At 48.7% G+C, this 13,302-nt stretch overlaps 1 protein-coding gene across 5 annotated transcripts in view; it reads left to right on the forward strand.

Annotated features, from left to right (window-relative positions):
- Nucleotides 1-13,302, forward strand: part of LOC131204184 (AFG2-interacting ribosome maturation factor-like) — a 41,620-nt gene that overhangs the window by 20,569 nt on the left and 7,749 nt on the right. For 2 of the 5 annotated variants that reach the window (XM_058195123.1, XM_058195124.1), the window contains exons 5-6: nt 12,255-12,443; nt 13,105-13,232. The exons of 1 other annotated variant lie outside the window; for it this stretch is intronic. In XM_058195123.1, the coding sequence (XP_058051106.1) occupies nt 12,255-12,443; nt 13,105-13,141 (226 nt within the window). In that variant the 3' untranslated portion in view covers nt 13,142-13,232. Of the gene's footprint in view, nt 1-12,254; nt 12,444-13,104; nt 13,233-13,302 lie in introns of those variants that run through there. 2 more of the 5 variants (XM_058195122.1, XM_058195126.1) reach the window with 2 other exon arrangements.

The raw sequence follows: 13,302 nt of genomic DNA on the forward strand, positions 1-13,302 counted from the left end.
AGCCCTTGCAGAAGTCGTTCCATTAAATTTTGAACAGCCCGGTGCCACACTCACCCCAAATTGTAATCGGTACACTTGAAAGCACCTCTGTGAGTTACAATCGCTTGGGCTTCGCTGTGTTGGCGCTCACGGGCAGTTGTTGATAGGCTTGAGCCAAGTCTAACTTTGCAAAGACTTGCCCTTGCCCCAACGAGTGCAGCAAGTGTTGCACCACGGAACCGGGTAAGCGCTTTTCTGTAAGGCTTTGTTTAACGCCGCCTTGTAGTCAGCGCAGATTCTAATTGACCCATCTGGTTTTACTGGGGTGACGATTGGTGTCTCCCACTTTGCGTGATCGACTGGCACCAGAATCCCTGATTTATGAGCTTATCTAGCTCCTTGTCAATCTTGGTTTAAGGGCAAAGGACCTCCTTGCCTTTAACCTAATGGGGGCTACCTGGGGTCTAAGTTGTCGGATAACAGTGTCAGGCAACCCGTGGGTTGCAATAGGTGCCGCAGGGCTGCGATTACTGCCTCGGCTGTCATGGATCTCATGAGAATGATTTCCAACCATTTAGAGAAAGCGTCGACTACCACTAGGAAGGTTTGGCCGTGGAAGGGCCAGCAAAATCAATGTGGATTCTCGACCAGGGCCCTTGGGGTTTTTCCCATTCCTGACTGGGGCCGTTGGGGTAGAGGTCTGGACTCTTGGCAAGCCTGGCATTTCCCTACCTCTCAGCAATTTCTGAGTCCATTAGTGGCCACCAAACATAGCTTCTGCTAGCCCTTCATCCTTACGATCCCTGGGTGACCCTCGTGGAGGAGGTCCAATACCTTTCCTCAATTTCTCCGGGATCACCACTCGATCGCCCCCATAGCAGGCACCCCTTGAGCCGAGAGTTCCCACGTTTTTACAAATTCCTTAAACGCCCGCCGGCGCGGCCACCCTCTTGTACCCAACCGAGTACAGTCCTCAAAGTAATGTCCGGTATGATGCCGAGCCACCTCCTTAGATGTGACTGGGCCAGAGTCCAAAGAGTCAATTAGCAGGATGGGCGTCCCGGAGTGGGGTCTTGATCGCCCTGGTAGTGGGCATCTGCTTAGCGTCCGCATGCCCCACTTCTTTTCCTGGTCGATGCTGCAGCTTGTAGGAGCGGCTAAGAAGATAGTCCATCGGGTCAATCGTGGCGAAAGTGCCACAGGCGTTGGTGATCGCCAGCCAGTATCCTAACAGCGGTCTATGGTCAGTAACAATTTCAAAGTCTCTACCAAAAACGTATTCGTGAAACTTTTTACCCTGACACAATTGCTAGCGCTTCCTTATCCAACTGGCTATAGTTCCTCTCTGTGAGGACATCGTTCTGGAGTAGAAGGCTATAGGGGCTTCTGTGCCGTTTGGAAGTCTGTGGCTGAGCACAGCCCCACCCGTAAGGGAGGCATCGCAAACCAGTAATAATGGCAATGAGCTATGATACTGAATCAGTAGGCTATCGCTGGAGAGTAGGTTTTTTACTGCTTCGAAAGCCCTAGCTTCCGACTTTCCCCAAGACCAAACAGTATTCTTTCCCAGAAGCTTATGCAGCGGCTCAGCAACAGTCGCTTTGTTTTTTAAAAAGACCGCGTAAAAATTCACTAGCCCCAGGAATGCCTGTAGCTCTGTTTTGTTTTTGGGCGCTGGAGCCTTTCTGATTGCCTTGACCTTGCTCTCAGTGGGTGAATTCCTTTCTTGTCTATTCGTAGCCCAAGAACTCGGATTCTACCCCTATCTGGCATTTGTTCACTTTAACCTTTAGTCCTGACGGAAAATGCCCAGAACTTTTCTCAACGCTCCCCAATTCCTCTAAATTTTCGGCTGATATCAATACATCATCGAAATAGGGGACTACCCCTGGGAGCCCTTGCAGAAGTCGTTCCATTAAATTTTGGAACAGCCCCAGTGCCACACTCACCCCAAATTGTAATCGGGTACACTTGAAAGCACCTCTGTGAGTTACAATCGTTTGGGCTTCGGCTGTGTTGGCGTCTACGGGCAGTTGTTGATAGGCTTGAGCCAAGTCTAACTTTGCAAAGACTTGCCCTTGCCCCAACGAGTGCAGCAAGTGTTGCACCACGGGAACCGGGTAAGCGCTTTTCTGTAAGGCTTTGTTTAACGTCGCCTTGTAGTCAGCGCAGATTCTAACTGACCCATCTGGTTTTACTGGGGTGACGATTGGCGTCTCCCACTTTGCGTGATCGACTGGCACCAGAATCCCCTGATTTATGAGCTTATCTATCTCCTTGTCAATCTTGGGTTTAAGGGCAAAAGGGACTCTCCTTGCCTTTAACCTAATGGGGGCTACCTGGGGGTCTAAGTTGAAGGAAATAGGGGTCCCCTTGTACTTGCCCAGGCAGTCCTTGAAGACATCTTCGAACTCGTTCATGAGTGTGTCTTTTAGGTTACAGTCACTTCGGTAGATGCCAGTCACTCCCATGCCCAATGCACGAACCAGTCTAGTCCCAACAAACTAGGCAGGGTCCCTTCGAGGATCGTGATGGGCAGGGTCTTCTTGTGTGGTCCGTACTCGACTGGGACAGAGGTGGTCCCTCGAACAGGGATGCGATTCCCTTGGTAGTTGTGGACTCGTAGCCGTTGTGTTTGCAAGTGGCGCCACGACTGATGGCAACGCCGCCAAAGTGTCCCAGGACATGATGGTGATCGCTGACCCGGTGTCCACTTCGAGTCGGCACCGTACTCCCTCTATTTTGGGTTTGGTGAAGATCTTTTTCTCCACCCGGGTTGAGGCGCGGCCTATGATCACAGTCGTTTGGTTCGAATTCGCGCCCTTTTTGTTTGAGCCAATCACGGGTCGCCTTGCCGATCCCGCCTGATTGGCCGATTTGAATTTTCATGGAAGGTTGGGGAGCTCGACAGACTTGAGCTAGGTGCCCTTCTTCTCGCACCGCCGACATGTAGCGCCCTTGAACTTGCATTGTTGGCGCTGGTGTTGACCTCCGCAACTTCCGTGATTCGTCCCCTTCTTTGCCGCGTTTCTCGGTTCGACAAACCCTTCCTCATCCTCACCGCCTGATTCGGTCTGATCTCTTCTGGTGCACCGCTGATTTTGTGCTCGCCTTTGGTGTGAGTGGCTTTGCAGTGTCTCCGCCGCTTGGGTGGACATTTCATGCGCCTGGCTTCGCCCAGGGCGCTTGCCAGCGTTAGATTGCTTTTGATAGCAGCCGCCCGCAAACGCATGTCTCTGACCCCGGATGAGTTGCTCCAGCAGCCTCGCCCAGGTCTCGTACCCACAGTCTTTGAGGCTTTCCGCAGGGCGCCATGTAGTCGCTGATGGATTCGCCCAGCTGTCTGCGCCTCCAAATTCAAAACGCCGACGATTTGGACGGCGTTGGCGCGAAATGGTTTTTAAGCAGGGTTTGCAGAGTTTGCCACGATACCGATTGTACCGGCGTTGGCTCTGCCAGGGCTTCCGCAATGTCGATGACCTCGGGACCGCAGTGGCTCAAGAAGTATGCCCTTTTGCGGTTGTCTGGAACTCCTTGCAGTTCGTTGGCTTCTAGGAAGCTCTCGAAACGGGTCATGTACGTTCCCCATTTCTCTCTGGCTGGGTCAAACGGCGTGGGCGGAGTGTAACTAGCCATCTCCGCTTTTCTGCCCTGGGTTTGCTGGGTTCGGTTCTTTCGTGCTTCAGCTCGGTTCTGGTGCTCTTTAGCCTCGAGATCCCACCTTCGTCGCCAGTGTTATGTTCGGGAAGTAACGAGGCTGGAGACCAGGGTAGTGACAACAGCTCTTTAATATATGGTGAACCCAGCAACCTGGCTGGGGAAAAACCTCTCCTTATATACTGTTTAACCGGCGGCTTCAACCAATCAGCAACGTGCTTGTTTCCCGCCAAAACATTTAAAGATACATAACACTGGGCCTTTTTTGCATTCCTGGCCCCCAGAAGCCTTCTGCCAGCCAAAAATGACCGCGTTTTTGGCCTCCCCCCTCCCCAGTAGCTCTGCCTTCAGCTCACAAAAGTCAATCCTGCGCTCGGCCAAAGGGCAGGGGCCAGTGGGTGGGTGGGCAATGTGGGCAGGACAGCCTCGTAATCCCACGTGGGCCAGATTAATGGCTTTAGCGGGCCGTATTCGGCCCGGCGGCCGGAGTTCGAGGACCCATGATTTAAACCGACCAGAAAGAACAAAGTTGCTTCCTGCAAAGGCTCACATGTCTTTGCTCCTCCTTTATGTTTTATGGGAGGGGCCAATCATATCCAAGCCCTACTCCTGAGTCGTCCCTTTTGTCTTAACTGTTCTTGCCTTCTGGTAGCTCTGTGCATGTGTGCACTGGGAACAGGCTCTCCGTGTTCCTCTGCCTTGCTGATGTCAGAGTCTGGAGGCTCCAGAGGCAGCACATAACTCCCAGATGGCCCTGGCCCCCACTCCGCCTCTGACACAGAGCCCTCATCCAAGCCTTCCCCAGACTCCAGGACTAGCCTATGTTCCTCCCCAACCTCCTCACTGTCCGACTCTGCTGCCAGCTCTGCAGGCTGCCAGTGAACCACACCACCTTCCTTTCCCCCTTCTCCATGCCTTCCTCCCCTTGACCAGTCCACAAGGGTTCAAGAGTAATCAAATTTGGTTTTTTATAAAAGTTGTAAGGTTTGGCACCTCTTTGGTGGAGTTTCACATTCTGCTCTCATGCTCGTGTCCTTGCATCTGCTAGTCTGTTCCGTATTAGCAACTCTGGTGCCTGTCATCTTGTTACTCCCACTTTCCTACATCCCTATTTTCCCCTTCTCCATGTTTTTATGGCAAGATGCCAGTGAAGCGGGCTGAAGAGTTTATGAAGGCAGACTTGACACATATGTTGGAAAGGTGAGAACTCAAACGTATTGTGGAGGTATGCTAGGATGTTGTGAAGGGCACACAGGATGGCTCATGCAATTGAGATTGGTCAATAGTTGCCTGGAGTTAATGAACTCACCGTCATTGACAGGAAGCAACACCATAGAACAAGCCAGTTGTTCAGGGGGGCAATCAGCTGCTAGCACTAGATTGAAATAAGCTACTAATGAGGCCTGCTGCCATGTCAGAAGATCCACAGCAGGGATTCGATCTAGGCCAGGTGTCAGGTGTGCCTCCTTTCAGTACTCAAGAAAGAAAAACACCGACTCCATTTTCAAAGAGAAGGTATTTTACTGAGTATGAACTGAATGCAATCCAAGTAAAGCAAGATCTGAGGCATTAGGCGTGAGATTCACATATAGGAAATATCCCCAGAGCCCTCCTCCCTTAGTTCCGGTCAGTATTGTCCAATCCACATTCCTTCAGATGGACACGTGGTGTGCACCTTCAATTGGCTCCATCCCTCTGGTATGCATGGACGGTTGGCCTTGACCGTTATCAGCACACCTCTCAACTGCCAAGACACGCAGAGGGAAACTTTTTCTAGTCCTCTTCTCCACCAGCATGCTTCCCCCCCTGCTATCCATCGTCAAGACAACTTCTCCCCCCACCATTTCCATGACAGCTGTAGCAAGCAGAGCAATAAATGCATAAATCAGTCGAGAATAAACAGAGTAATAAAGTAGTAGCAAGGAAGCCGACACCAGGTGTACTAGACCAGCGGTCACCAACTGGTGATCTGTGGACCACTGGTGGTCTGCGAGAAAATTTTGGTGGTTTGCAGAAAAATTATTTGCATTTTTTATATTGCACTAAATCAGGGGTCCTCAAACTATGGCCCCTGGGCCGGATACGTGTAATGAATGCTTGTGTTGCTGCAGAGAGTCTCCTGCTTCTGGGTCTTTTTGTGTGGGTTGGAGGGGGCAAGAAATTCCGACTTGGGGTCTGCTTCAGCCTCCTGGTGCGGATCTTGGGTGAAGGCTGGAGGGAAGCACCGCTGGTGGCAAAGAGCCAGAGGGCCTTGTTCCAGTGGGACTGCCTCATGGCCTGGAACTGGCTAACCATCTCAGCCCACTGAGCCTCCAGGCGCTGGTACCTGGCCTTGCACTCCTGCAGGTCTTACCTCTGCTTGGAAAGCCTGTGCTCCTAGTCCTCAGTGAGGTGCTTCTGTTGAGCCTCCTTCTCAGTCAGATCCAATTTGAACTGAGTCAGCTGTTTGCCAACTCTTTCTCATGGTGGCTGCTTAGCTCCAATAACTGTTTCCTGTTGGGGCACTAAGGAGCCTGGGCGGGCAAGTAGAGGCCGGCGAGGCACTCCTTGACATGAGTGACATCAAGTTGGTCATTCCCACCCAGTCACATGACCACCTAGCTACACCCACCCAGCCATTAAGCAGATCATATTAGTGGTCCACGGGATTTAAAATTATGAATTTAGTGGTCCCTGAGGTCCGAAAGGTTGAGATCCCTGTACTAGATTTCATTTCTTGCAGGGCTTCAGTTATGGAATGGAATGATAACTTCCAGGAGGGAACCTAGGACTATGGGTGGTTTCACAGGGTTGAGTGTCTTCGATTGAGCTTGGAGTGTCAAAGACTGCTGAGTAGATTCCGATGGAACAGGGTTTGGAATGGGAACCAGGTCAGAACAGGAACTGGTGGAAGATGATGGTTCAGCACGGGACAGTCAGATGGTGGGACCCATTTGATGGGGGTGGGGGGTTCAGGTGCTTGTTTATGTGTTCTAGCAAACAACCTGGGAGATGGGGGACCAGAAGTGTGAGGAGCTCTTTCTTCAGCATCCCCATCTTCCAGCGCTGGTTATGTGGTCACAGGGCCTCGTCATCTTGGGGACCACATCAGGCACTTTGCTGGGAGGGCAACCACTCAGTATTCACTTCTGGCAGGGGGTGGGGGTGGAATCTGCATGCTCAGGCTTCACTGGGATGGGAACTGGATCCTGCAGGAACGGAGGAAGCTGGAACACAAAGAACTGTTAATGAAACCTGTGCCACTAGCACTCCCATCAATACTGCTGGAGTCCTGAAGTCCAGGGGAACCAGGACTCTTTTTTTATATATTAGCTGTAAGTAGCAATAAGGCCACTGCAAGGTGGTTAGCCCAGCAGGTTGGGTGGCCTGGATCTTAGCTGCAGTATGAGGGGTCCAATGACTCTGCCTGTACCTTCTTCAATGTCCAACAAGGACATACACAGGCTGTGTAAGTTGTCCCTTTACGAGAGTCATAGTTACTTCTGCTGTTTACCTGTACTTCATTGAATTTCTTCATTTTGACATGTAGAGCACTGAGCAGAAACCAATGCCTTCACAATGCTTTCTTTTAAACAATCAGATTCTCCTGGTCCATGCCAGTTCCAAGTCAGCTGCTAGGCGCCGGCTGAGGTAGGACAATGGGCTGCCAGCAGCTCCAGCAACCTGCTAGCAACAGGTTGAAATAAGCTGCCAATGAGGTCTGCTACCATGTCAGAAGTTCCACAACAGGGATTCAATCTAGGCCAGGTGCACTAGACTTCATGTCCTGCAGGGCTTTGGTGACTTCCAGGAGGGACAGTAGGATTATGGATGGTTTTGCAGGGTTGAGTATCATCAATTGAGCTTAGAGTGTCAAAGACTGTTCACCAATACTCATTCATCTCTGCTGGTATGAGAGCAGGGCCATGATAGACATCCATCCGTCGTCCGATGACACAGTGCAGACAGCATCTAGTCTCTGGAGCGATTGCTGGAGGCTGATTTCAATGGATTGCAAGCCTGGAAGATCAGGGTCCGAGTTTCAGCTCCCATCTTCATTTCTTGGAGATGCTGGATCGCAAATGCAGTAGGGTGTCTGTCCATAAAGCTGCCAGGTCAATGACCAGGTTGGGCCTCCTATTTATTCCACGCCTCTCATGTCTCCTCACAGGACCAGACTCAAGTCAAATTCAACAAGGTGTTTCCCCACTGATTTCACCAAACCTGTACCTCTTGGCTGTGGTTTCGCTAGATGGTAGGGGCAGTGGGAAACTTGCTCATTCATAAAACATGAAGAACGGTTGCAGGACCTGGTTATGTCTAGTTTAATGAAAAGAAGGACTTGAGAAGACATGATAGCAGTGTTCCAGTATCTCAGGAACTGCCACAAAGGAGGGAATCACACACTCAGGTGGAGGAGCTGCTCTGGGATGACCAAAGGCCAATGCTGTGACTGGGATATGGGACCATTTAGGCAACTCGTGGTGGGGCTGGAAATTTCTGCCATAGACTTGCAACTTTGCAGCGCACCCCTCGCTGACCAGAATGAGGTATTGGTGCAAGGGGGGAGGTGGTGGTGCAGGCAGGCTGAAGCAATGGGTGGCGGCAACCTCGGGTGCTTTCTTCCCCCTGCTGTGGCTTCCTGTCGGCTGACCCCACCAGTGGCTGTGCCCTCCTTGCCTGGCCTGAGAAGGGAAGGGCGGGGAAGGAGATTCGCTCCATATTCCAGAGCGGGAGCGTCTCTTGCTGGATCTCGCGGTTGTTTCTTCCAGCCCTTGTTGGTGCTCCGTGCACCTCGGTCTCTCGGGGAGATGCTTGACTTCCTCTTAGCCCCAAGACACTGGCCGGCCTGTGAGATCAGAGAGAGAGAATGAGAGAGAGAAAGAGACAGAGAGAATGAGAGAGAGAATGAAAGAGAAAGAGAGAGAGAATGAGAGAGAATGGAAGAGAATTAGAAAAAATCAGAGAGAGAAAGAGAGAATGAAAGAATCAGAGAGAGAATGAAAGAATCAGACAGAATGAGAGAGAACGAAAGAATCAGAATGAGAGAGAGAAAGAGACAGTGAGAAAATGAAGGAGAGAAAGATAGAGGTGGGGAGCATGCCTGAAGGACCCCATCCCATCACTGGGAGTCCAGGCGCTTCAGCAAGTGGCATGCTGGATTCGTATTAGTGGTCCACAGGGATTTAAAATTATGAATTTAGTGGTCCCTGAGGTTCGAAACGTTGGTGACCCCTGCTCCAAAGCACCTGAGGGTAGAACAAGAAGCAATGGGTGGAAACTAAATCAAGGAGAGAGACAACATAGAACTAAGGAGAAATTTCCTGACAGAACAATTAATCAGTGGAACAATTTACCTCCAGAAGTTGTGAATGCTCCAACATTGGAAGTTTTTAAGAAGATGTTGGATAACCACTTGTCTGAAGTGGTGTAAGGTTTCCCGCCTAAGCAGGGGGTTGGACTGGAAGACCTCCAAGGTCCCTTTGACTCTATTATTCTATTCTATTCATTTGCATCACTAATTAGATGACAAGGCTTTTGAATAGGTGCCATGCGTTTTTAGACAGGCAAGCCCATCTAAGAGCGATAAAAAGCTAATAGACAGTTGTACTAGTCTAGTCACTGCATAGATCACGTGTTCACACCATTGTTTCAGCTTTTCCCAGTTCCATGCATGTAGAAATCGTAGCACTTGAGCGAGCCGCTGATGGTAAGTAGGCACAAATCTGTAATATCCCTGCGACTCAAGCCCAAGGTCCTGAGTTCAGCACCTGATGATTTGTAGAACAATCCCGCCTGAAATTATCGTAGACATGGAGGGGGAAGTAGCAGCCCAGCGTTGAATGTCAATGTTGCAGTCAGGCTATCTGTATTTTGAGACCTGGATGTCCCAGGTCTCACTCATTTGATAGCTGGTGACCACGGAGACATCAAGAATGTATAATTGGTTCATCGTCTCCACAGTCAACTGTGGTTTAATGAATGATTTGCTGGATGGAATAATCGGTTCGACACACCTTGTCTGTGCAAGATTCGTCAAGACGTTGCAGTAGACAATTACATTGTGTGCATCTTGCATCGTGTGTCACCTTGCAGACTTGTAGGACGTGATCGATCGTCTTGGGGGCCCAGCAGGCACCTCTGCAGGTCTCATCAGTGATCTGGTGATTGTTGCCTCGCATGCTCTTCAGTCGGGTGGGGAGTAGGCCGCTCCTCGATTGGATGCCCCATAAGTGTAGGATGGGAACCATGAGGGGCAAAACAGCCACTTGTGGATGACTGCATCAACATTCGGAACACTCGGCTCTTGGCCATCGATGGAATTTGAGAGCACAGTCTTCCACTCTTCCCTCATGTTACGTTGTGGGCGAAGGCACAGGACAGGAGACACTTTCAGCTTGCAACAGGTTTATTCAGCTCCAGGTAAAGCAATGCTAATCTGAGCTGCGGCAGCCCCTTTTAAACGGGAGCTGTCCGGGACTTCCGCCATTGACGCGCGCTTATATTTCCTGCTCTGGTTCTGGTCTCCTTATTGGTTCCTGCGTCAGTCTATTCAATATCCCGGCTAGGCTGACGCTGTCCAATCCGGCATTGTTTAGGCGACGTAGCCCCAAAAGTAGGTGGGCCTCTTCTGGGTGCGACTTGACCTGCACAGTTCAGTTGGCTCAGCGGTTTCGGCTGGAGAGGTTGGATTCTGTGTCTCTCCGCTGGCTGCCTGTGGAATAACCTCGAACCGGGTTGTTGGCCTGGTTCGTTCTTTTTGAATGTTTGTTTCCTCGTTCTCCGGGAGGATTTCTGGGCTACTTCTGACTTCGGAACATCATCGTTGGACCTCAGCCAAGTGGCTGCTGACTTTCTCCAGGATCGAGTGTTGCTTTTGTGTGTGGTGTAGGGCCTAGTCTACTTCCTATGTTTTCTATATGGTATTTCCTACCTTCCTCCGAGGTTCCTTTCTAACTATTCGCCCTCAGAGTTGGTCTATATGTCTCTTCCACCCCCGGCCATTCTCTGTTTCTATTCTGTAGGATATTGGGCCCATAATTTGTGTTATTTGGGCCGGTATCCATAATGCCTCCCCACTACAATTTTTAGCGCATACCTTATTTCCCACTTTAAATGATCTACATTTGCTAGTGGAGTCTACTGGAGTTTCTGGATTATACTGTGGGTGCAGTCTATCTAGCTGGGATCTCAGCTTCCTCCCCATTAATAGTCCCGCGGGGCTTCTGTGTGTGGTTGTGCTCGGTGTTATGTGTTGTATTGTTAGTAGTTTGTCTATTTTACTTAAAGGCATTTATTTACAGCAAATGTATCTATAGCTTGACATTTTGATTGCCATTGGTAAAATTTAGCAAGTAATCTTGACCTAGTTGGGTGGGAAAAGAAGATGCACATTACTGGTTTTTTACTGGTTTACATGCTTATACTGATATTATAATTTAACTTATTAAATGTATTGTGAGTAGCTTATAAAATCTACACAAAATAAGAGAGAGAGAGAATGAAAGTGCAATAAGCCATTCATTATATGTAATTTAATGCGATACTAATTTGTGCTCAAGAAGGAAGATGGCTCTACTTTATACTGAACTGCCTTGAAAGGGGAAGAAAGAGGTATGCTGGACAGAAGTACTGCTGATTCCTGGGAATGATGCCTTGGCAGGGGGAGAGAAGTCTCCTGTTAGCCAGGCAGTTATAGTAGCAGTAAGAGAAGGAGCAAGCGGGCATGGTGGAAAACCCAGCTTGTATCCGGAGGACCACCTTATGGATGGGCTGTTTGGGGAATGTGCTGAGCGGGGCTGATATTTCTTGCCAGTCTAGATGAGAGACTGGGGCGAGGGGTGTTCCCTGCAAAGCTGGTAAGTGAGGAACGTGACATCTGTTGCACTGCTGCACTGGCTTCCAGGACCACCTTTTCTGAAGGACAACTACTAATCCTACCAGGTCAGATAGGGTAGGCATGCTCCTGGTCCATTCCCCAAATAGTGTCATCTGGGAAGTTAGGAAGCATGCCTTTTCCGTGGCAGTCCCTACCTCATGAAACATTGTGCGCTCTGAAGTTCAGAAGGCCTCCATCCATTTAGCCTTCTGTAAAACTCTAAAGACTTGGCTTTCCCCCAAGTGCTGGGAGACAATCAGAGGCTGGCATGTTAGCATAGACTGCCACCAGGTGATTTGTTTTAACTGCTTGTGTTTTCTAGTTTTTGTAAGGATTTGCTGAAAGATGGGCAGCTATATAAATGTTTTAAATAAATTAATAAATACTTGGAGATGGACTCTTATCATTTTTTTTAAAATGATGAAGTTGACATACATTTTTAACAGAAAAAAATGTAACTGTTTAATATTAACCTAACAGGTTATTTATTTATTGTTATAAACTGAAGCAAAGGTTAGAACATATTAACAATATTTTAACTACCTTCCACTCAGGATCATTGCAGATGACAATTGCCTTCATTCATTATGATTATCAATAATTAGGATAAGCGGGAGGAATAAAGTCATCAATAGAACACAACAGACTATCACCTTAAATATTAAAACATCATGAAAAACATTAACTATCAGACAAAGAAAAGTGGAAGGAGAGAGAGATAAACATCCCACATATATCTGAAGCCATGTTTGTCCACCAGATACTGGAGACGATTCTTACGAAATGGACGAGATGGGAGCCTCCGGAGAGCCCATTTCCCTCAGTACCTTATCCAGCCATTTCAAAGCTCCATGAAGACGGATCTCCACCCAACATGGGGTGCTGGTGATCGCCTGGCGATGGTATCCTGCTCCCCAGCCCTACAGAAGAGACCAACAAATGGCAAAGGGTGAGATGACTGTGGCTGCATTCTTCATTCTATTCAAGAGACACTTTCGTGATTTTAGTCAAATACACCCATTGCTTTTCCTTTGCATTTTGAAGTACTGAGAAGTCATACGATCGTGGATAGGGTTAGGGTGAATCTAATAAAAATAAGTGGGCTTGGAGCAAATTGCATTAGTATTACTTCAACAACTCATAGTTTTCGTCAGCAAGGAAGACTTAAGGAAGCTGAGTCTAAAATGGAGTTACATCTGCTAGACTTTCAGTTCATGGAATGGTTTTTCCTCTCCCTCTAGGCTTGATTACATTCATTCTTTTCTTACACAAATCCACACAATGCTGCTGTTTAAGTTATGCCACTTTTTGAAGATGTAATGATTATGTAAGTGAAGTCTCTATTATACACCGTGTTTCCCCGAAAATAAGACCATCTTATATTGTTTTGAACCCTGAAATAAGCGCTTGGCCTTATTGCCATGCACTCAAAAGCCCGACTGGGCTGATTATCAGGATATGTCTTATTTTGGGGGAAACCAGGTAGTCTCTCATGATTGAATCCTTGGTTATATTTTCAAAATTAAACCTGAATCTGAAGAGAGGGAGTGCTGTAATCACAGCACAGAAGTCTTTGTGGAATTTTAAGCAGATCTACCATCTCCTTCCAGAAATCAAGTTCAGAATAAACTTCCTCTTCAAAGTTAAAACAGCGAGATTCAGGAGAAGAGGTGGCAGAACCTGAGGGCAGAATGAAAAGAGGGATCAGCCTAGGATTCCTGTGTAGCTGTTTAGTGAAGTAAGTCCAATCTGCCCCTTGATTACCTTTGACTCTTATCTAACTCTAACTAGGTGCTGATTATTAGTTG

Source organism: Ahaetulla prasina, chromosome 10 (assembly GCF_028640845.1).
Source record: "Ahaetulla prasina isolate Xishuangbanna chromosome 10, ASM2864084v1, whole genome shotgun sequence".
Classification (NCBI taxonomy): domain Eukaryota; kingdom Metazoa; phylum Chordata; class Lepidosauria; order Squamata; family Colubridae; genus Ahaetulla; species Ahaetulla prasina.